The 23,503-nt window shown below is 56.3% G+C and overlaps 1 protein-coding gene across 1 annotated transcript in view; it reads right to left on the minus strand.

Moving 5' to 3' along the window:
* Cdh22 (cadherin 22, type 2) overlaps nucleotides 1-23,503 on the minus strand; it is a gene marked incomplete at its 5' end in the record, with an annotated part of 68,005 nt that overhangs the window by 21,215 nt on the left and 23,287 nt on the right. The window contains 5 exons of the mRNA XM_013010731.1: nucleotides 2,482-2,618; nucleotides 7,940-8,193; nucleotides 11,315-11,508; nucleotides 14,204-14,371; nucleotides 23,233-23,352. Of these exons, the coding sequence (XP_012866185.1) occupies nucleotides 2,482-2,618; nucleotides 7,940-8,193; nucleotides 11,315-11,508; nucleotides 14,204-14,371; nucleotides 23,233-23,352 (873 nt within the window). The remainder of the gene's footprint in view (nucleotides 1-2,481; nucleotides 2,619-7,939; nucleotides 8,194-11,314; nucleotides 11,509-14,203; nucleotides 14,372-23,232; nucleotides 23,353-23,503) is intronic.

The raw sequence follows: 23,503 nt of genomic DNA on the forward strand, positions 1-23,503 counted from the left end.
GGGGATGGAGGCTGACAGGCGGCTGCTCGGATCCGAGGCAGGCTGCCACCCTCCCAGGCTCTAGGAGCTCTCCGTGGCTGAGGTATAACTATTTCCCTCCGATTCTTGCCACCTCACCTTTGCTCTGCCTGGGAGTGCGCGGAGCTGCCTGACCACCTGCGCAGACCCCACTCTGTTGCTGGAAGCTTCCGCAGGAGGACCCAGGGCCAGGTGGGCAGGTCTGATGGCAGTGCCCTTGGGACTTGGGCTGGCTCCTGGAATGGGAGGTATGGGGCAGGGGTGGGGGGAGGAGAGGGGGGAGGGGAGGAGATTCCTAGACCTGCATGGACTCGCTTTGTGGTCCACCCTGAGCCTCAGTTTCCCCATCTGTAAAATGGGAGAGTCATCGGGACCTGTCTCCCAGAGATGGCAAAGGGGTGGGGGTGGTGATGATTTGCCACAGCCGAGGGCTGTGACCCGAGGGACAGTGGGGAGAGGCGGCTTTGTTGTCAGGCGGGGGCTGGGGATTTGAACCAGTGAGGTCCAGGTCGCGCCCCTCCTCCGCACATGGAGAACAGCGGTAGAAATGCCCTCTTGGGTGTAAAGAACCCAACGAGTTTACCACTACTCAAGGGCCTGGTCCAGAAACGCTGCTTAGGCCACGTCTACAATCAAAGCCATCAGGTACCAGGAATCCACTGAGCAATGATGAAGGCCAGGTTCTTTCCACGAACACTCCCTGGCACAGTGGGGCAGGGTCATTTACTTTCCCAGCGGTTAGTAACCTGGGCATGGAGGCGGGCAGGGGCTGGGGATTGAAGCCCTGAGAGGGGTCTCCTCCCTTCACAGGCTCACTGCCTTTCCTGGGTCAGTTGTGGAAGGGAGGCTGGGCGGCGGGCCGCTGGAGCAGTTCAGGGGCAGGCAGCGCACGCTTCCCCGTCCAGCGCCTCTTCCTCTGCAGCACCTTTGTTCTCTCCTTCAAGCGGAGAAGGAGTGGATTCAAAGGCTCCGGCCCGGCCGAGCCAGCTTTGTGTTTGCCTTTAAGCCACAGTTGAAAGAGAGGAAAGGAACTTCAGCCTAGGGACTTCCTCAGCCCTGGAGGGGGCCAGGGAGGCCAGGGAAGTAGGAGGATGCTAGCAGCGGGTGGAGGAGAAGGGCAGGGCCGGAGCGTTCTTGGGCCAGGGGGACCTGGGCGGGCCATGCCAGGGCCAGTCTAAGTGTGGTCCATGCAGTCTGCAGCTCAGAGAGCACCAGTGCCGTGGGTGGCACCATGGTGAGAGGTGTGTGTGCGTGTGTGCGTGCGTGCGCGTGTGGGTGCATGCGTGCGCATGAGGCTGCCCTCTCTGCCCGTTCCTGGCGCCCCACAAGCCCCCGTGCCCTCTGCTCCTCCCCTCCATGGTCTTGCTAATCTAACCCCCCGTCTCATGACACCCCTCTTATACTCCCACCTTGCACACTTCCCTCTCCTCGCCCCTAGCAGCTGCCTGCCTTACACACTGCTCCAGAAACTTCTGCTCGACGGTGCCACGCTGCCTGCGGTCTTGTGTGAAACTCAGCGCAAGCTCCCCGGAGTCACCCACGAGCTCTCTCCCAGTCTCACTTTCATAAGGTGACTCAGCCCGTCCCCCGGGACCTGCCCTCTGGGGTCAGTCTGCAATGCCCAGCCATCGGCCTCGGCCCGAGCCTCAGCCTCTGTACTGCCCGCCTCCTGGCCCAGCCTCTCTGCTTCTGTACTGTGACGTTTTACTGTGCAACTGCACGTCTTACAGCCCAGCTTCTTGCCATCTCCAACAGGCCTGTGACCAGCAAGTATCCCCAAGTCAGCTATTCGCTTTTCACACCCACTGTGGCTATCCCAGGCCTCCCCTCGGCCTCCTGTCTACCATCAATGCAGCACGAGGGGCACCTGTCAGACAACATCCTTCCTGGGGTTCAGACCCCTCCTGGAGACCTTGACCATGGAGATAAGACCCCCCCCCAGTGGCTGGCCATTCTACCTCCCCACAGCACCATGCATGTTAGAGGAACCACCCCAGGGCCTTTGCATGAGCTGCTTCCTCCCTTGCCTGGCCTGTTTTCCCCCCAGATGGTGCATGATGCTCTCACTTTTCCTGAGGCCTCTGCTGATGTCTCTCCAGAGCTGCCCTCTCCTCAGAGACCCACATCCCCCTTCCTTCCACTCCTCTGCCTGGCTTTCTTCTCCCCCTGCTCCCCAGCGCCTCACATCATCAGCTCTATTTGACTGCCTAGCTTTCCCCTCTGCTGACAGGCTCTTTGCTGTGGGATGAGGCTGTATTTCCAAGCTCACAACCGAGCTTGGCATAGAGTCAACACTCAGTATATGAAAGAGACAGGTCCCAAATCCTTCCAATCCCACTGGCTTGGGATCTTGGTTCCCACAGAACAGCTTTTGCCCCTACTTCCACCCAGGTGGGACCTCTGCCCTGCCCCAGCCATTGCCCCGCCCCACTCCGTGGTGGCCACACCCCTCGCTCCACTCACCTGCCTCCATGGCCAGCACTGTGATGTTGTGCCAGCCGGCCGTCTCCCGGTCCAGCCCCTTGCCCGTCACGATGGCTCCCGTGTCCTCATCGATGTCGAAGATCTGGTCCAAATCCGAGTCTCGGTCAATGGCATACCTGCGGGGGACAGGGGGCACTGATTGATTGGTGCCAGACGGAGCCCAGCCTGTGTCCCCCACTCCACTCACGAAAAGCAGGGGCAGACACCCCTTCTCCACAGGGAGGGGAGAGGACGGGGCTAAGCTGCAGCTCCATGGTGCCAGCGCCTGCTAGGTGTCAGCTTCCCCTGTGCCCAGAGGTGGTGGAGGCTCAGTGCTTGGCACAGATGTTCCATCCTTGTCCTTCCCAATGAGGTGACTGTGGAGCTGGGCCTGATTCCCAAGAGGGGGACTGGGGAGGGGGGAGGGGGTGGCCAAGGGGGGTGAGAATTACTCAGGGAGTGGCTAATGCAAGACCGAGAGGCAAGGAAGTGGAGAGCTGGGCACCAGGGCACACAGGCCCAGGATTCAGGAGCTGGACAGGTCCGGTGTGTGTGTGTGTGTGTGTGTGGGAGCAGTGGGGGGGAGGAGAAGGGGCAGAGGTAGGGGTGGGAGGTTTCTTGGAGGTCAGGTGGAGACCCCCAGACCAGGGTCACAGGCAGAGCACGCTCTGGGGAGGGGTCTGGGGCCTGCTGCTTCTCCTGCCTGCCCAGCACACGCAGACTAATCGGTGGCTTTTCAGTTGTGGAGTGAAAAAGCTCTTTGTTCTGCCTTCTTCCCGGGCCTTTGTGCAGAAGCTCCAGGCCTGAAAGGCCCTTGTCCAACACATGTCTCGGGCGGCAGAGGCCGGGAGAGGCCCTGCCAGTGCCGGCTGCTGCTTCCCCGGCAGATAACGCGGTGGGGTGTGGGGGGGGGTGCAGCCTGGCAGTAGCACAAAGGCCCCGGGAGGCAAAGATGCATTGTGCATCCCGGACAAAGACGGGGTGGAGGGGGAGGCAGGGGTCAGGCTGGAACCAGTCCCTCCCTAGGCTGAAGGGCGGCCTTCTCCCCAGAACCACAGAGGGGAAACAGGCCACCAGAAACACTGCCCAGCTGTAAGATGACTCTCCCGTGGGGCCTTGGCTGCACGGCCAAGAATCTTTCTGGGCCTCATTTTCCCCATCTCTTCAGCAGGGTGTGAACTTCCTGACACAGCCTACCTGTGTGTTCTCGGACCCCTAAGCACAGGTCCTTCCTGACCTGACTCCTGGGGCTCTCACCCCAAGATGCCAGTTCTACCCTCTCCACTGGACGTGTGTAGATCCCTGTGCTCATCCGCTCCTGGTGGATGCAGCCCTGGGTGGCCTCCTGGGAGCTGTGACACCCACGCCCTTGGCAGATGTGGACCGGGGGCCTCCCGGAGGAAACTTGCTACACGTTGGGGACACTGGGCACGGTCATGCGCAAGGGAGCAGGCCGGAGTGGGAAGGGCGAGGGGTCCCGGCCAGGGCTCTGATTGACAAGTGCGCGTCCCAGGTGCAGCTTCTCAAGGGAGGGGTGGGGGGCTTTATATTTGGACAAAGGTGCCATGTGGGCTACTGGTGGCCTTGGCGCTGGGTGGCTTAGCAACTGCTCCAGGATTGGAATCTGTACCCAAATCTGGGTGCGGATATATCTGGTGTTCGAACTTGTTGCGCTCTGCCAAGTCTCAAGGCAGGGAGCCTTGGGTTCCCTTTGCCCCATCCCTGGCTCTGGCCCCGGGAAGATGTTGGGGTCCAAAGAAGGTAGAAGGAGAGTGCTGGTGAGCTGAAAGGAATCTTGAAGGCCCCTTCCGATACTCGATACTCCCGGTGGAGGGCGGGAAGGCAGGCTGGGAAGATAGAAACTGCTGCCTTGTGCTGCTTTCCCTGCCTTTCCTCTTTTATTCTCTCTTGGAAGAGAAGGCAGAGGCTGGAACCTAAGTGGAGGCAGCTGTTCCCAAGGCCATGGGGTAGGGCCCACAGGGATGCTATTAAGCAGCTAAAGATTTGAGCTGCGGGTCACTGGGGCTGCTGGCTGAATTCAGGTGTTTCTGTTCCAGTTCAGGGAGCCAATGAGTGAGCGGGAGGGAGCGGGGAAGGGAGGGAGGAGAGGGGGGAGGGAGGGAGGCCCATACAGGGCTCAGCATGGGGCAAGGACTGGGGCCTGTTCACACATAACTGTGTCTGTTCTACATGGTGGGTGGGAGGTGCACTGTGGGGCACGTGTGCATGCGTGTGTAGGTGTGCACGCGTGCTAGTGGCATGTGGTTCGGACGCCAAAAGCTCAGGAGGCAGTCGTTCTGCCCTGGGTCCACGCGTGCACATGATTCGCTTCCAGCCCTTGAGCCTATAGCTTTCCTTGCGTAGCGCCGGGAGGGTGAATGTGTCTAAGGTGCTAGCTGACTTCCAGAAAAATGACTTCAGGGGTGTCAACTATTGTTCTGTGTGTGACAAGGAAGTGAGCGCGTGTCTGAACACGCCCGTGGACTGAGCGGGCCGGCAGACAGCTGCAGGGCTGAAGCTCTGCTTGGGACTCAAAGGTCAGCAAAGGAAAGGAGGTAGGTGGGTGGAGGGTGCGGTGACAGAACGTGTGTCCTGCGTGTGCAAGTGCCCACATGTGCCCCGGGGGCGTGGAGTGGGGGATGGGAAGGACAGAGCCACCTGTGTGGTTGGGAACCTGGCTCTGTGGCCTTGGGTAAGTTACCTAATCTTTCTCTTCTTCAGTTTCCTCTTCCTAAACACACTCCAGGAGCACACCGAAAAGCTCGCCCACGAGCTGGGTGCTTGAGGAGCCGATGGCTCACGCCTTTAATCCTAGCTACTCAGGAGGCTGAGATCTGAGGATTGCAGTTCAAAGCCAACCCAGATAGGAAAAGGTTGTGAGACTCTTATCTCCAATTCAACACCAGAAAGAAATGGAAGGGGCGCTGGGGCTCCAAGTGGTAGAGCACTAGCCTTGAGCGGAAAAGCTCAGGGACAGCGCTCAGACCCTGAGTTCAAGCCCCACAACTGGCAAAAAATAAAATAAAAATACAGTAAGTAAAAGCTCACCCACAATGCCTAGAATGTGGCCAGAACCAGGGGTGACTGATCCCCAAGACAAATGTTACTGTGCCTTTCTTGAGGTCCTACTGTGCGTCCGGGGCTCAATCCTCTCCCCAGCCCTGGGGTCACCAAGCACAGACTTGTCACGCAGAGACATTTGGTGCCTATGAGGCTCCAAGGAGCCACAGTGACTTGTTGAAAAATTCTACACTTGGGCTGGGTTTTGAACCCGGATCTCGGATTACGAAGCGGAGGGCAGCAGCTGGCAGACGGCCTGGCTGTCTGCAGGGTTGCCTGATGTGGAGACCTGAGCACCATCCTCCCTTAGCCTTCTTGATCCCAAGTTGGGATCGAGTCGACCTTGCCTGGTGTCCCAGGTCCTGCACAGCCTGGCCCACACATCCCTCGTTCTTCATCACTACCAGGTCTGACAAGAGCCACCCAGCAGAGCTCTGTCCCTGGCTCTGAGTTCGAATCCTCCCCCATCTCATCTCTATAGCCTGGAGCGCCCTCTCTTGGTTCCAAGCTGGCTCCAGGCCCCTGGCTTGTTCACACAGAGGCCCAGCCTGCCACTAGCCATGTCTGACTCATCTCCATGGCCTGTGCACAGGGGAGGACACAGCACAACTGTGGGAACTTCATGAACCACAAAGAGTCTGGGGCTCCGGGGCTGAACCCCAGTCCTTTCCACTCCTCAGTTTACCAACTGGGAAAATTACTTCCCTTCTCTGACCCTCAGTTTCTTCATCTAAAAGATGAGTGTAATACCTTGCAGGGGTATGGGAAACAGCAGGATGTTTTCTACTCCCCCAGTGCAGAAACTGAGGAAAACACACTCCCGCAGGTAGGTGCCTTTCCAGTCTCAGGGACACATCAGCGCCCTGCCACCTGCCTCAGGACCTTTGCTCTCTTCATACTTTCTGCAAGGTTGGCTCTGTCACTGTGGTCTTTGCTGTGGCCCAAACCTCTCCACACCCTGTTATTCTATTTTCTTCCCAGTCCCTCACCAGCATTTAACCATTTGCTGGTGGTACATGCTAGTCTTACCATCTGTTCTCTTCTCTCAATGACCTTAGAAGGAGAAGCTGGGGCGTGCGCTGGGCTACGCAGTGATGGCAGCACGTGAGGGCCCTTCTCCGTCACGTGCAGCTCTTCTCCGGCCTCCAGCTCGCCTCTTGCACCCCACAATCTGGGAGCTCCACACCCCCCAGCCCCCCCAGCTCTGGCCTTGGATGAGTCATCTCCCTTTCCCCAGGCTGGATCAGGGGAGGAGGAGAAGGCCAAGAAGGGGAAGCTGGGTAAGTGTTTGTGGTGTTGAACTGGACCTGTCTCCACATCTGAGGAGCCCCAGGTGAAGAGAGATGAAAGTAGGTTCCAGAGTTGGTCCCTTCAGCACGGATGAAAGCAGAGGGGAGGGGAGGGGCCGAGGGGCAGCGGGTGGAGCAGCAGCAGCAGGCTGAGCTTTGGGACCTGAGCCAGGTCCCTCTCTCCCTCAGGGCCTCAGACTCCTGATACGCACAGGTGAAGGCCCAGGGAGGCCCTGCCGTTTTGGGGTGGATGGATGGGGTGGCAGAGCCATTTAGGAAAGGAGGTGGTGGGAGGATGGTGAGGAGGGGGCAGGGGGAAACAAGGGCCAGGGCTGGGCGGGCTGAACGTCAGGAAGAGCAGCCTTCTGAGCAAAGGAAAGGAGGAGAGGATGGACCCTAGCGGGGGAACATTCTAGGCTCAGGGGCAAAGCAGCAGCACAGCCCCCGCCAGTGTGGGAGGGGCGACCTGGAGGTGGAGGGCTGTGGGTGGGGACAGCAAGCGAGTCCACCTTGCAGGTGAGCAGGGCTAGGCTGCCCCTGCATGGCTGAAAGGTGAGGAGGGGGTGGGCGTGGAGGAGGAGGAGAGGGGGCCAGCCAGGAGTCACAAGAGTTGCAGAACGTGGGACCTGGGGCAGCCTGGCATCCGGTGTGATGAGAAGGGTCTGTGTCGTATGTGTGTGTGTGTGTGCACGTGCTGGTCCTGGGGCTTGAACTCAGGGCCTTACACTCTCGCTTGGCACTTTTGCTCAAGGCTAGCGCTCTACCACTTGAGCCACAGCTTCCCCTCCGGCTTTTTGCTGGTTAACTAGTGCTAAGAGTCTCCTGGACCTTCCTGCCCAGGCTGGCTCCAACACTTGATCCTCAGATCTCAGCCTCCTGGGTAGCTAGGATGACAGGTGTGAGCCCCCTTAAGGCCGAAGCCATAGAGCTCGTTGTTTGTGGGGCGGTGGGGAGAGGCTGAGGGGGACCTAGGGTCCAAGGCCTGGCCTGGGGGTGGACTAGACAGAAGGCCCCAAGGTCAGCCCCCTCCTCCCCCCGCCCGGTCCCCTCTGCCCGCCGTCTGTCAGCGGTGGGCAGCAGCAGGCGTGGGGCCCGGGCGGGGGTCTCACCGGACGGGCCTGTTGGCGGCGTCGGGGTCCCGCGCCGTCACCACGCCGACCAGGGAGCCCACCTGCGCGTCCTCCTGCACCTCCAGGAGGCGGGAGGGCGGCCGGAACTCGGGGGGCTCGTCCACGTCCGTCACCGCCACACGCACGATCGCCTGGTCGCGGAAGGTGCCCAGGTCCGCGAAGCGGGGGTCCACGAACTTGTTGAGGGCCTCCAGCACCACTGTGTGCACGGGCTGCGACTCGAAGTCCAGGCGCTGCGGGCACAGGATGTCAGGCTTGGCTCGGGCACCCTCGCACGCCCCTCCAGGGGAGGGGGACCGGGCCGAGTGGGGCTGGCCCCAGCTCACAGGCTAAATGGGAACATTCACCAAGGGCCTGGATCTCCCAGATCTAGCTACAGCGGGGAAACTGAGGCGCCAAGGGGCCACTTCACTCAGACATTGGTCTCCTGGCCAGCACTGAAATATTTTACTCATTTTTTTGGGGGGGGTCAGTCATGGGGCCTGAACTCAGGGCCCAGGTGCTGTCTCTGAGCTCTTCTGCTCAAGGCTAGCACACTACCACTTGGAGCCACAGTGCCATTTCTGTTTTTTGGTTTTTTTTTTTTGGTGGTTCATTGGAGATAAGAGTCTCAGAGCCTTTCCTGCCCATAGGCATGAGCCACCAGCACCCAGCTTCCTTTGTTTCTTAGTACGTGCTAGAAACTCAACTCCATACGATCCCATTATTACATGCTATTATTATTATCATCATCATCAACAATAATATTATTATTGAGGGAAGGAGACTCAGAAACCTGTTACACAAAGTCGGTGAGCAGTCTGTCACTAGCAGAACCAGGAATGGAACCGGAACAGGGTGGCTCTCAAGCCCAGGAGATGCCAGAGCACTGGGCTCTGCAGCTTCCCACACCTGGGTTCCCATCCCAGCTCTGCAGCCGATTGGCTGAAACTGGCCGTTCTCTGGGACCCAGGAGGGAGGCTGATGAGCCATCTGTGCTGCGAGTCCCTGGAGAGGCGCCGCGTGTATGCTGAGCTGTGCTAATGGGTGACCCTCTGGCTGGATGAGTGTTTGGCTGGGTGCTGGCTCCCGCCTTCTGAATACCCTCCTTCCAGCTCCACACTGCGGCTGCCCCCGCCCCCCCGTGCTGGGTAGCCTTTGATGAGTCAGGGAGTCCTTCCTGGAGACCCCCAGGCAGGTGCCAGCCCCGTGAGCAGGGTCTCCCTCCCGCTTTCCCTCTCTCACAGGCCACCTCTTCTCCCATCCAGTTGCCTGGGAAATCGGGCGGCAGGGAGGCAGGTGCTGGCCGGGCCTGGGAGTGAGCGATGAGCCCTGGAGTAGTTCATCAATCAGGCGGGGCCGGCCGACTCCAGACACCCCAGGCGCCTGCTAGAGCAGCAAAGCTGGCAGAGGCGAGGAGGAGCAGTCTGGGGATAAGAACCACGCCGGAAGCCCCACGCCGTGCTCTGCGCACCGTGCCGGGATGCTGGGATCCACACCCTCCATCTGCGAAGTGGGCTTGCCTTACAGTAAAACACACGGATGCCCCCTCCCAAAAAAGACCAGAAGGACTCATGCTTAAAAAGGTGGCCGGGAGCCGGGCACTGGTGGCTCACGCCTGTAATCCTAGCTACTCAGGAGGCTGAGATCTGAGGATCGCGGTTCAAAGCCAGCCCGGGCAGGAGAGACCGTGAGACTCCTATCTCCAATAAACCACCAGAAAACCGGAAGTGGCGCTGTAGCTCAAGTGGTAGAGCGCTCGCCTTGAGCTGAAGAGCTGAGGGACAGTGCCCAGGCCCAGAGTTCAAGCCCCACGACCGACCAAAAAAAAAAAGGTGGCCGGGGGCTGGGAAGGCGGCTCAGTGGCAAAGAGCTCGCCTAGCCTGCGTGAAGCCCTAGGTTCAATTCCCCAGTACCACATACAGAGAAAAAGCCAGAAGAAGTGGTGCTGTGGCTCAAGTGGTAGAGTGCTAGCCTCGAGCAAAAGAAACTCAGGGACAGCACCCAGGCCCTGAGTTCAAGCCCCAGGACTGGCTAAATATATATATATATAAGGTGTTTGGGCATCAGTGGTTCATGCATTTAATCCTAGCTACTCAGGAGGCTGAGATCTGAGGATTGCACTTTGAAGCCAGTCTGGGCAGGAAAGTCTCTTGAGACTCTTATTTCCAATACACTACCAAAAAGCTAGAAATGGCCTTGTGGCTCAAGTGGTAGAGTGCCAGCCTTGAGCTAACCAAGTTCAAGGACAGCTTCTAGGCCCTGAGTTCAAGCCCCAATATGGACAGGCGCACATGCACACAAAGATGGATTCTGAAGCCAGCCTGCTCAGGCTTGCTTTCATCCCTCCTGGCCTAGGCTTAGTTAAGAGTGCAGCCTAGAGCAAGTGATTAGATTTCTTGAGGCCTCAGTTTCTCATGAATAAAATGGACAGTGATAGCAGTGCCCCGGGGACTGGTGTGAGGGTTGCGTGAGTTCATCGGGGGCTGCCTGGCACAGGGCTGGCGCTTTGTGAGAAGAAGTAGTGACCCCAGCTAAGCAGCTGGGGACTGGGAGCTCCGGAGCAATCACTCTTCATACAGTGGGGAGGGGCCCAGGGGGGGTGGGAGGGGAAGGGGTGCCTCAGGTCCTCAAGGTGGAGCACAGGCCCATCCAGGAGGATTAAGGAGGAGACTCTGCTGAATGGCAGGAAGAGCCCTGGCAGGTTTGTGGGCTGGGGCAGGGGGACAGGCCTTGGATAAGGAGTGGGCTTGAGTCTCCAAGACCTGCCCAGCCCTGACTTGCCACCTTCTGCAAGATGGATTTTGCTTCTCTATGTGATCTCTGTCTCTGCTCCCTGAGATCAATGAGTCTGCAGATTCAGCTTCTGGTTCCCACACCAGCCGGTGGGCCAGGACGCTTGTCAGACTCAGGAAAGAAAGAGATTTGGAGACACCAGACCTAAGTTCAAATCCTGGCTCTGTCCCGTATAGGTGTGACTTGGGCAAGCCCCTTTACCTTTTTCACTCATAAAAAATGAGGACCGTGACTTGTCTTCCAGAAGAAGACACAAAGATGAAAGGAAGTAATGAGTGCCAAGGCTCTGGAATGGGGATGAAGTAGCGCTTTTGTTGTCTTGAAGAGTGTGAATTCACATCTGGATTGAATCTTGTCTCAGACAAGTAGCTGTGCAAACTCACATAAGTCACTTGACCTCTCTGTGCTTCATATCCTCATTCATAAAGTGGGAATGATATGGTGCTTTCCAGATTGGTCCTAGATCTAGAGAGACTGAACCCGTGGGGTGCAGTGAGTGGATGCCTGGAAACTCCAGAGGCCTCCTTGGTCCTGTACCTCCTGCCCCACAGCAGCAGACCCCCCACCCAGGCAGCCTACCTTCTGCACTAGGAGGACGGCTTCCTGCGTGTCGCTGTCCGTGGTGACCTTGAACGCATCCCCGCCACTGCCGCTCTCCTCCTTGAGATGGTAGGTCATGTCCGTATTCTCGCCCACGTCCGAGTCCTCCGCCTTCACGCGCCCCACAGCCGTGCCGACGGGGGCAGACTCCTGGATGCTGAACTGGTACATCTCTGTAGGAGACACGCCACGGGCAGGGGTGGAGCAGCCCCACCGGTCTGCCAGTGCTGGGGTAGGGAGGAAGGCTGCCCAGACCCCGGGGTCTCCTGCGCAGGCTGGCAGGGGCTGTGAGGGGCGGCCGGTCTGCTGCAGAAGAACTTGCTCACTGATTTGGCCCTCGGTTTCCCCAGCCGGCTTTGGAGCCCCGTGACCCTGAGCCTTGGTTTCCCCACCTGAAGAGTGGGAGCAAGTAGGGCACTGCCCTGCAGCTGCGTTGCCTTGGCAACCCGCACAGCAGGTGCTGCTTGTGAAGTGCTCAGTGCAGAGCCGTGTGGACGCTCAGGAGACAGGGCGGACTGCAGTGAGCTGGCCAGCCGCCTGCCCACCTCCCCACACCCCGCTCACGAGGACGCTGCATCCCTGCATCCCTGCGTGTGCCCCACCTCCAACGTCCCCGGACGGGGAACCAAGTCCCAGCTGTCACCCCAACAGGAAGCAAATGGCGCTGAGGTCACAGCAGGACGGAATGCAGTGCACCTGTCCTGCGTGGATGGGGCTTGGCACTCGGGAGAAAAACAGAGCAGGGACCTGGCGGGCTTCTGCGGACCGCGCTGTGCGGCTTGAAATAGGCTGATCAAGGATGGCCTCTCCAGGGCTTCCGTAGGCATTGCCTAGCAAGCAAAGGCCTGGGGTGTGGTCCTCAGATATGCAAAGAAAAGTGGGGAGGGCTCATGGAGAAGGTGACATTTCTGTACAGGTCAGGGAGGAGAAGGAGTGAGTCACACAGGAAGAACATGCTAGACTGAACTGCAGGTATAAAGGTCCTGGGGTAGGTGTAACGCCTGCTATGTTTGAAGAACATAAAGATAGTCACCTAGCTGGCAGGGAGAAGCAGGAGGTGCAGATTGGGAGTTGCAACGAACTGGGGCAAAAAGTTTACTTGACCACCAGCGCAGCCAATAAAAAGGTGGGCCACAGTGGTGCACAGCTGTCATCCCAGCTGCTGAGGAAATGTAAATAGGAGGATCACAGGCCAGGCTAGCCCAAGCATAACACGAGATCCTATTTTAAAAACAATCAGAGTAGAGAAGCATGATACCCATGGTAGAGTACCTGCTTGGCAAGCGCAAGGTCCTGAGTTCAAATGCAATACAGGGGCTGTAGGTATGGCTCAGAGGTAAAGCTCCTGCCTAGCAGGTGTGAGGTCCTGAGTTCAAACCCCAATCCTGGGGCTGCAGGCATGGCTCAGAGGTAAAGCTCCTGCCTAGCAGGTGTGAGGTCCTGAGTTCAAACCCCAATCCTGGGGCTGCAGGCATGGCTCAGAGGTAAGGCAACTGGGTGCGAGGTCCAGAGATAAACCCCAATATGGGGCTGTAGGCATGGCTCAGAGGTGAAGCACCTGCCCAGCAAGTATGAGGACCTGAGTTCAAGCTCAAGTATGGCCAATAAATATATAAATAATTTAACAAAGGCTGAAGAACTAATTCAAAAAAACCTCCAATATTGACGAGAGAGAAAGAAATGAGAGAGAAGGGATGGAAGGAGGGAGAAAAGAAAAATGGGATGGAGGGCAGGGAGGGGAGAGGAGGGAAAGGAAGGCAAGGGAAGAGAAGAGAAGGGGAGGAGTCTTCTTGAGCCCCAGCCCTTCCTCTCTGTCCCCACCCTGTCTCAGCTCAGAGCCTGTGGGGCCCCTCTGGGGACAATTCCGGGTAGCCTGTGTTTAGAGGGAGGATGAGGCTGGTGGAGGGGGCCAGGGTCCCAGCCCCAGAGCCTGGCGGCAGGCTTTTGGAGGCCTGTTCTGTCTGGCTTAGGGGCTCTCAGCTCAGGGATTTCTTATCTCGTGGGGGTCAGTCCCCTGTGGTGGGGCTAAAGTGAGAGCAGCAGACCTCAAGTAATGAGTCTCCTGATAGGGATCAGCGGCTCCCGGCAGCAGCGGCATTTAGTCTCTGCCAGCTTCTGGCTTCCCTATAGCTGGGCCTAGAGGGCCTGGAGATGCCCGGAGGTACAGACCTCCACCCTCCGACTCAGAAGGGAAAGGAGACATTTGTCCCCAGACTCACTTTCCCCAGGATCTACCACCAGTGACCCCAGGGCCCCATCTCCAGCACCTGCCTTCGGCAGGCTTGGCTGGGTGGAACGGCCAAGAGCCAGAGAGACAGGCGGGGTGGGAGGGCAGACGCGTGCAGGTGCGCTCGCCTGGGGGGAGCCGGCGAGGGGGGAGGGGACTGCGCTCCCCGGAGGCTTGGAAAGTCCGTTTGGAGATTGGCGCCAGGTGGCTCACGCCCGGAAGCCTAGCTACCGAGGAGGCCGAGATCTGAGGATCACAATATGAAGCCAGCCCAGGGAAGCAAAGTCTGTGAGACTCTTACCTTCCATTAACAAGCCAAAACCAAGCAAGAGGTGGAGCAGTGGCTCAAGTGGTAGAGTGCCAGTCTTGAGTGGAAAAACCAAGTGACAAGCACCGGGCCCTGTGTTCAAGACTCAGTACTTGCACAGGGGGGAGTGTACACAGGTGAGCCCAGGCTGGGGTTTCCCGTGCAGGGCGCAGGGTGCATGGTTTGAGGGAGGGCAGGGGGGTGGAGATGCTGGGGGGGATGGGCAGGGGGTAGAGATTGGGGGCTCTAGATGGGGAGCCTGAGGTGGGTGGGGCCCATGGGGCGGGAAGGCCAGCAGGCGCAGGCTGGCTGGCTCAGCGCAGGCCTCACTCACTCTGGGGGAATCGCGGCGGGTTGTCGTTGACATCGGTGACCACAATGGTGACGGTGGTGGAGCCCGAGAGGCCGCCCAGCTGGCCCGCCATGTCTGTGGCCTGGATCACCACCTCGTAGCGCTCCTGGCTCTCCCGGTCCAGGTCCGGCACAGCGGTGCGGATCACGCCTGCGGGCGAGTGGGGGGAGTGGGTGAGCCTGGCCGACCTGCAGCTCAGGGAGGATGCTTGGGGTTCTGGGGAGAACCTGGGGTCATGGGACCACTGCATACCCACTCACGCTCAGGCTGCACACTGTCTACACACACACACACACACACCTCTACATAGCGACAGACCCACACCCAACACATACACACACACCCTCAAACACGCTTGCACATAAACACGCAACACCAACACAAAACAACAGATTGTTCTGTTTCCTAAGAAGAGGCCCTGGAGCTGGGTGCCGGTAGCTCACATCTGTAATCCTAGCTACTCAAGAGGCTGAGATCTGAGGATCACATTTCCAAGCCACCACAGGCAGGAAAGTCTGTGAGACTCTTTTCTCCAATTAACCACTAGAAAACCAGGCAGCAGTGGGGTGGGTATTACCCAAGCCACTTCAGGCAAATCCCGTGGTCTCATTTCCCCTGCACATCAGGTGCACATGGGTGGACCACGTGTAAAAATGCATGCAAAGTCACGAACGAATCCACACACTTATTCACGTGCATCCTCTCCACGGATTCCCAGTGCAAGGGTCTATATTCTCTTCTCTGGCCAGGGCCAGCGACGGGCTGGGCAGACAATCCCCAGGCCACTCCCTGAGTGGGGACAGCTGCAGAAGTGAGAGGCCACTGCAGAGGAAAGGCCAGGCTTCTTGCCGTCCCCCTCCCCCAGCCAAGAGAACAGACCCAGGGGGTGGAGAGGGTTGATGAGGCATTCAGAGCCTCTGCCCACACCCCTGCAACCTGCCCTGCACAGGTGGTGGCAGGCAGAGCCTAGGACCTGCGCACCAGGTGAAGCCACGCACCAGCAGACCTGCGACGCGCCCCATAAAGCCCAGGTTCCGAGGCCTGATGTCCCCAGCCTGTCCCCCAGATTCCAATAAAGGCAATGGACCAAGAGGAATGGTGGTGTGGAGGGTGTGTTGGGGGGGGGTTAGTGTGTGTGATATTTACAGTATATGGTGTGTGTGTGTGTGTGTAATGGAGAGAACTACTGGAAGAAATAAAGTCAGAGGGGAATACAGAAGAGGCAGGCAGAGAGAGACCAACGCGGATGGAGATTTGAAGAGAAAAGGAGAGTAGGAGAGGGAGGGACAGGGCCCAACAGCACCCCAATGACTGGAGGGGAGCGGGGGAGGAGGGGTGAAAGGGAGGGCAGGGGCAGTGCCACCAGGCTGGCGAGCAGGCCCCTGCGTAAAAGGGCAGGGGCAGAAGCGGAGGTTCATTGGGTCCTTCTGTGCACTCTGCTGCGGGCCACTTTGGGTCCAGAGCCACCCTGAATGAAGTGCTCCTGTGGTCACATTGGAAGCCATTGTGCTGTGGGCTTGGCCACCAGAAGCCTGGCAAAAGCCCCAGCTCTCAGTGGGATTCGAGGACAAACAAGGCTCTGTCACTGCAGAAGAGTGAGGGCCTCTGTGGCTACCCCCCTGCTGTGAAGTCCCATCCCTTCCGCCTCTGGATGGTCTGGGGACATTAAGCTCTTCTCTGTTGGAGAATGGTCGTACCATCTCTGTAGACCGTGGTTCAGGAATCATCTCTGGCTGTCAATGAGGTGGGACTCAAGAGGCCCTTCTACCTGACCTGGGTCACTTGTTGTGGGTAGCTATGGTGATAACTTCCAACAGGCCAGGTGTTCAGAGGCTGCAACCTTGGAACATTCCTTTCCATACTGACTCTGGCCCTGGGATGTGCCTTGCTTGGGCTGACTGGACATCGAGCAGCGATGACCAAAGCAAAGGCTGGACAAGCCCTCCTGTTTCGGGCTTGATCTTCTGGAATCCTAAGAGCCTCCCCCGCCCCCCAGGAGGAGAGGCCACAGAGAGGCAGGCCTGGTCACACCAGCTGTCCCCGATGAGTCAGCACCCCCAAGCAATGCCACAGAATCACTGCCCAGCCAAGCTACAGCATTGTCACCATAATAGACTGTTGTTGGGCTAAGCCACTAAATTTGCAGTGGTTTGTTATGTAGCCATTGATAAGTGACACAGAAATCCAGTTGGCTGAGCTGCTCCTCTCTTGGTTCTATCTGGGCACGCTCGTGCGGCTGCATTTAACTAGAAGATCAAGGGGGCCTGGAAGGTCCGAGATGGCCTCATCCACATGCCTGGCAGCTGGCCTCTTGCATTGCTTGCAGGCTGGCCTTACTACATGCAAATCCAGGACAGCACAAGTGAAAGCTGCCAAGCCCTTTAAGGCCTAATCTCAAATTTGCAGAACATTATTCTGCTACATTCTATAGGCCAAAGTGAACCACAGTCCAACCCAGATTCAAGAGGAGGGGGAAGGAATACTACCTCTCCCTCTCCTTCTCCCTCTTTCCCTTCCCCTCCCCTCTCTCCCCACCCTGTCCCGAGGCTTGAACTCAGGGCCTGGGTACTATCTCTGAGCCTCTTTGTGTTCAAGGCTAGCACTCTACCACTTGAGCCGCAGCACCACTTCTGGGTTTCTGCATAGTTTATTTGAGATAAGAATCTCATGAACTGGGCTGGGAAGATGGCTCAGTGGTAGAGCGCTTGCCTTGCATGCTCGAGGCCCTGGGTTCGATTCCTCAGCACCACATAAGCAAAAAGAAAAAAGCCGGAAGTGGCACTGTGGCTCAAGTGGTAGAGCACTAGCCTTGAGCTGAAGAGCTGAGGGACAGTGCCCAGGCCCAGAGTTCAGGCCCCACGACCGGACCCAAAAAAAAAAAAAAAAAAAGGAATCTCATGAACTTTCTGCACAGGCTGGCTTGGAACCGGGATCCTCAGATCTCAGCCTCCTGAGCAGCTAGGATTACAGGCGTGAGCCACCGATGCCCAGCTAACACCTCCTCTTTCTGGGAGAAGCAAAACCACACCACAGTTGGTACTCTGTATCTTAAGTATACTTGCTCTGATTCAACCAAGGGCAGACTGCAAACATTCAGGAAAAAGACTGAAGGCATGGCTCAAGTGGTAGAGCACTGCCTGGCATGCACAAAGCCCTGAGCTCCCAACCCCAGTACTTCAAAATAAAAAGAAAGAAAGAAAAAAAAGCATCTGAACTGAGCATGTGTAGATTTCTTTTCTTGTCGTTATTCCCTGAAAGACAGAGTGTAACAACTATTTATATAACGTTTACTTTACACTAGGTATTATAAGTAATCTGAAAATGATTTAACATATACGCAAGGATGTGTGTAATTATGTGCAAATACGCCGTTTTATCTACAAGGCCTGAGCATCCACGATTTGTCTGTCTGCAGGGGTTTTGGAAACAGCCTCCACAGTTAGCTAGAGGCAGGGCAGGAAAAGGCTGCCACAGGGGCGGAAAATCGATGACACATTCTCCCCTCCATCCCCTTCCTCATTCTATTGCCTGGTGCCAGAAAAACATGGTAGATGCTATTGCACTCCTGGGGGAGGGGGAATGTGAGGTACAAGTCTATGGATTTGTTCTTCAAACAGTTGCAAATTCATTCATTCATGCATGCATTCATTGTGTACAGAGGGCCTCTTGTGTTTCAAGAATCACGTGTGAGCAGGGGGGAGAAGTCAGGAAGATACAGGTTCTGGATCTTCTCCCTTGCCATGCCACCTCACCATGGGCAAGGCCTGGAGTCTTCCTGAGCCTCTGTTTCCCATTCTCTAAAGTGGGGTCACCCACTTGGGGAGGGGCTATTGAGGAGTTCGATGAGACAAAACATCCAGCAGCGGGTGTCACATCTGGGAGACAGCTTGTTGACCTCCTTCTTCAAGCGGAGTCAGACACCCCCATAAACAAGTCCCACAGTCAGGTGGGGCATTGGGGGAGGAGGGGGGAGGGGTCACTCTGTTCTTGTTCCCCCAGAGGATCTAAAGGGCCTTGGCACAAAATGTCCAAACGGCATTTGGACTGTCTGGTTGGCCCGGTGCAGTGGCCTATTTGTTTCTGGCCTCTCTGTTGGAACAAAAGCTCTGTGAGGGCAGTGGCCAACTCCAACTCGTGGTCACCTTCCCCTCAGGATCGAGCAAGTGCTCCACAAAATGTCAGCTTCCTCCTCTCCTGCTCTAAAGGATGTCTCTGACCCAGTGGAGAATTTTCAGCGGTGATCTTGAAGTCTCTGTGTCTTTCTGCTCCTTCAAGGGTGGTGGTAGGCTGGGGCTGGTAATTACAACCTGGCCACGGCCCCCTGCAGCCTTGACTTCACCCAGTGCCCCCCAGGTCCAGCTGTTCCCTTGCTGCCCACCTCCGAATGTGACAGGAGGGGCCTGGATCCCGGGTGACACCTCATTAGCCAGCAAATGCCATCCCTGTCTCCCCTGTTGGGGGGTGGCTTGCTGGCAGGCCTGGCCTTTAAAACACACGAGTTAATTCCTCCTCTGGCACTGGGGCCCCACATCGGCCCGCCCCCTCCCTTCCTCATGCCTTCCTCCCCGGTCTCTGTGCGGCTCGGCTCCCTGCTCTCTGCACAGTGAGAACAGACTGTACCTCTAAGCAGCTGCTAAATATAGACCTGCAGCAGCGGAATATTCCTAGCTGGGGAATGGAGCCGGAGCTGGGAATGGTACCAGGGTGGCTCTGGCGAGGGGAGGGAAAATCAGCCTCTTCTTGGGAAATGTCAAGGAAGGATCCTTTTCCATCCAGAAGTTGAGGGCCCTAGAACGCAGACCCCCATGTGAGCCCCTTCATCGCCTTGTGTGATGCCTGGGAGCGGTTCCTCCTCTTCAGGGCTCTAGGGCTGTCTGCGTGTCCTCTTGGCCTCTGTAGGAGCTGGATGCCTTCTTGGCTCTCCGTGAGTCTGATCTCTATCTTCCCACCCTTGCCACCTCCCAAGACCCAATCCTGGCCCTTCCGTTCTGCATTCCTTCTTTTCTGCTCCTTCTTCTCTTCTTCTCCTTGTCCACTCCAAAGTCCCTGCCTCACCTGCCTGGATAGGTGAAAATCTCATCACTGCCACCCTTGTCTTCTCTTATGCCAAGTTCAGGGCTAAGCATCACACACTTCGTGTTCCCTTATGCCAAGTTCAGGGCTAAGCATCACACACTTCGTGTTCCCTTTGCCTGTGTGGCCTTCCCCAGACATCCCTGTGGCTCACGGCCTCACTTCATTTGGGACCCAAGGTCACCTCCCCAGAAAAGCCTGCCCTGATTTTTTTTAATCCAAGTCTCTCCTTCATTCCATTTTACACGTCTTCTTGGCATGCACTACTACTTGGCACAATGCTTTGATTTGGCATATTTTTATATGCTTATTTTCTGCATCCCTTTCTTTAATAAGAACCTGACAGGGGCATACTAGAACGTGTCTGTGCTATCTTCCCAGTGTCTAGAACACAGCCAGCAACATCGCAGGTGCTCAATTAGTAGCTGAATGAATGAACTCTCCTTGTGCACATTAAAGGCCATTCTTAGCTGGGCATGGTTGGCTCACACCAACTACTCAGGAGGCTGAGATCTAAGGATTACAGTTCAAAGCCAGCCCAGGCAGGCAAATCTGTGGGAATCTTATCTCCAATTAAGCACAAAAAAGCCAGAAGTAGAGGTGTGCCTCAAGTGATAAAGTGCCAGCGTGAGCAAAAAAAAAAACAAAAAAAAACTAAGGGATAGCACCCAGGTCCTGAGTTCAAACACCAGCACACACACACACACACACAGGCACGCACGCACGCACACACACACACGCACACACACACACACACACACACACACTATTCATTGCCCAGCTGGAAGTTCTAGACGTTTCCTTTGCTTCTCTCCTCTCATTATAGCGTGGAGCCCCTTCTCTGATGCTCAGCTTCTAGATAGCTTCTGTAACCCACCCTTCTCCCCCTGTTTCGGTGGGAGGTTGCTGCAGTGATGACTCTACAGGATTAGGCTGAGGGAAGAATCAGGGCTTCTAATTTTGAGGCCCCTGGTCTGCATTATTTGCTACTGCAGAAACCCATTGTATCCCCTCTCCTCTCTCCTCAGTCTCCACACACTCATTCCTGATTCTATATCATCCATGGCCTTTTAACTACACAGGCAGTTAAGGAGTCCAAATGGATGTTGAGAAAGGGTGCAGGTTTAGGGTTTTGTCCTCGGGGCTCCGTGCTGGCCACTCTGAGCTCCACAACCTCTGGTCTCCAATTCCTGTCTCCAAGCCAAGCCTATAGCAGCTGCCCCAGGGATCTTGTTAAAATGAAAACCTGTGCATGTCACTTCCCTGCTTAGAAGCCATCAATGAACGCGCCGTGTTGGCAAGGGGCGGGGAGCGGGGTGAGAGGGGGGAGCAAACACTCACCCGAAGCTCACAGGGGTGGAATCCGGTACCTTTCAGCATCGTCTATCCAGACTCCAAATGCACAAGCTCTGTGACCCAGCGTTTCCATTCTTGAAAATTACCCCGCAGACTTCCACTAGCACAAAATGATGTATGCACGAGGCTATTCACTGTAGCGTGGTTCATTTTAGCACAAAGATTGGAACCAGCCTAAGTGTCCATCAGTAGGGGACTGGTGAAATACATTTTAGTGTATCCATAACAGGTATTGAGTAAAAGAATGAGAAAAGTCTTGCTGAACTGATACAGAATAATCTTCCAGATGTATTGTTAAGGAAAGGGGTGGGGGAAAAGCCAGGTATGTATATAGTGTGTGTTTATAGCTACCATTTCTGTGAAAAAAAAAAATAAAACAAAATACATGTGCCTGATTTTCTTGTACATGCAGAGAACTGCTCTGGAAAGATCCACAGGGAAATTAACGTTCGTTGCCGTGGGGACACAGCCTGGGTGGCTTGCAGACTGGATGGAGGGGTGGGGGATGAAGGGGAGAGGGGAAGAATAACTATTAATACTCTAATGCTAATATTCTAACACTAATACACTAATACTCATTTGAACTTTTTTGAATTTGGAACCTTGGAATGTACTATTCCTTAAAAAAAAAAAAAAGGAATGACTACATATTTTTTTCAAACAAATAAGTTCCCAGGACCTCACAGGATGCATGCACACCAGGGGGCATCTCTGGGGCTGCACTACTCTTGTGTGTGTGTGTGTGTGTGTGTGTGTGTGCACGTGTGTGTGTGGTGGGGGGATGCTTTAACATTTCTTTCATGTTTGAATGTTTGCAAGGAGGTGAAATGAATGAAAAAGTCATGTGCAAGAGAACACACTTATAACTGCAGATAGATGGACAGCCTCCCACTTCCTTCCCAAAGAAAACAAACAGACAAACGCAGCCCATCCACACTCTTCTCTATCACCCTTGGGCTAAAGACTGACCTCCTGGCATGTTTATGCCAGCCCAGCCTGGCCCTGCTGGTCTCCCCCGTCATCTTCCATGAACCCATTTCCCTTCATGTTGTAGGCATTTCTCTACCCTCAGGCTGTTTCAGCCTGAACCGTGCCCTCTAATGGGGATGCCTGTCTCTGAAATCCCTGTCTGGCCAACACTGGTGGGCTGAGGTTTGAACTCAAGCACCTTTGCACTTACTAGTTCGGTGCTCTGCCACATGATCTACATCCCTAGCCCTTGCTTGACACCTTTTTTTCTTTTTAGTTGTTGGTCATGGGGCTTGAACTCAGGGCCTGGACACTGTCCTTCAGCTCTTTTGCTCAAGGATAGCACTCTACCGCTTTGAGTCACAGTGTCACATCCGGTTTTCTGGTGGTTAGTTGGCAGTATGAGTCTCATGGACTTTCCTGCCCGGGTGGCTTTGAACCACAATCCTCAGCTCTCAATCTCTTGAGTAGTTAGGATGACAGGTGTGAGCCACCAGCGCCTGGCTACCAGCTTATTCTTTACAGATGCCTGCTGAGGCCTCCAGAAAGAAAGCCTTACATCCTAATTACCCAGGTGAATGCCTGGCCTGGTTCCCATGGTCCTGTGAGCTTCATGACGGCGTTTAAAAAATAATAATAATGTTCTGTGGTGTCTGGTGTCTCCTCTTCATCCTGTCTCTGCAGCAATGAGAGCCAGCTGGAGCCAACAGCGCTCTCAGCTGTGTGACCCCCAATGAGTCACCCCATCTCTCTGAGCTTCCGTCTCTTCATTCTATGTTCTGGCACTCTCCCAAGGGGCTCCTCAGAGTAGGCAGGCTCTAACCTCAGAGCGAGTGAAGTGGGGTGGGTGGGGGCTGCGCCGCTGTTTGAGGGTGGTTATGTATGTAGGTGTGGGGCTTAAGCAAAGAATGGTTCCTAAGTGTCCATCTTTCTATCAGAGCCTTAAAAACATCCATGCAAGGACAGCTTTCTAACTTGCTGGAAAGGTGCACGCCCCAAACTCTTGACCCACAAGCATGGCAGGCTTGCCTAAGTTGAGTGCCAAGGACAAAGGAGTTATTAGTTCAGAGTTCTGAGGACCTTACAGAGCTGCTGCCTTCTGCCTTCTTTGGCTTTCTGCTGGTCTTACAGGGGCACCTTCACATCTCTTTTGGTTGTTGTTGTTGATTGTGCGGTTTGAACTCGGAGCCTGGGCTCTGTCCCTGAGCTCTTTTGCTCAAGGCTGGCACTCTACCACTTTGTGTCACAGCCCAACTTCTGGTTTTCTGGTGGTTTATTGGAGGTAAGAGTCTCACAAGACTTTCCTGCCCGGGCTGGCTTTGAACCGTGGTCCTCAGATCTCAGCCGCCTGAGTAGCTAGGATTACAGGTGTGAGCCATAGGTACCCAGCTCATTTATTTATTTTCCCTTCTTCAGTCTTCCCTCTTCCTGCCCACCACCCCCCTCCCTCCCCGCGACCCTAAGGTCTCCTGGAGCCCAAGATGACTGCTTGGCGCTAGACCCCTTGTGTGGCCCCGCCCACCCCGAGGGTCCCACCACATGTCATTGGCTCAGCCCCACCCCGCCCCTGGAGCATCACCCGAGGCCCCGCCCCACCAGGCCCCGCCCCTCACCGGTCTTGGGGTCCACGGTGAAGTGGTGCTCGCCGTCCAGCACGCTGTACACCAGGCGGGCGCTGCTGCCGTAGGTGGGGTCGTCCGCATCCGAGGCTATCACCTGCATCACTGACGTGCCTGGGCCCGGGGGACCAAGCGGGACAGTGGTCATCTGGAGCTCGGAGCTCTGTCCTCCGCACCCGGGGGAAAGCGGGACCCGGGACCGTGGACGCCCCGCGGCTCCACGCACCCCCCCCCCAGCCTGTTTCCTGACCCGGCCCCTGCGAGG

The sequence above is a fragment of the Dipodomys ordii genome, unplaced genomic scaffold (assembly GCF_000151885.1).
Source record: "Dipodomys ordii isolate 6190 unplaced genomic scaffold, Dord_2.0 Scaffold13, whole genome shotgun sequence".
Lineage (NCBI taxonomy): Eukaryota > Metazoa > Chordata > Mammalia > Rodentia > Heteromyidae > Dipodomys > Dipodomys ordii.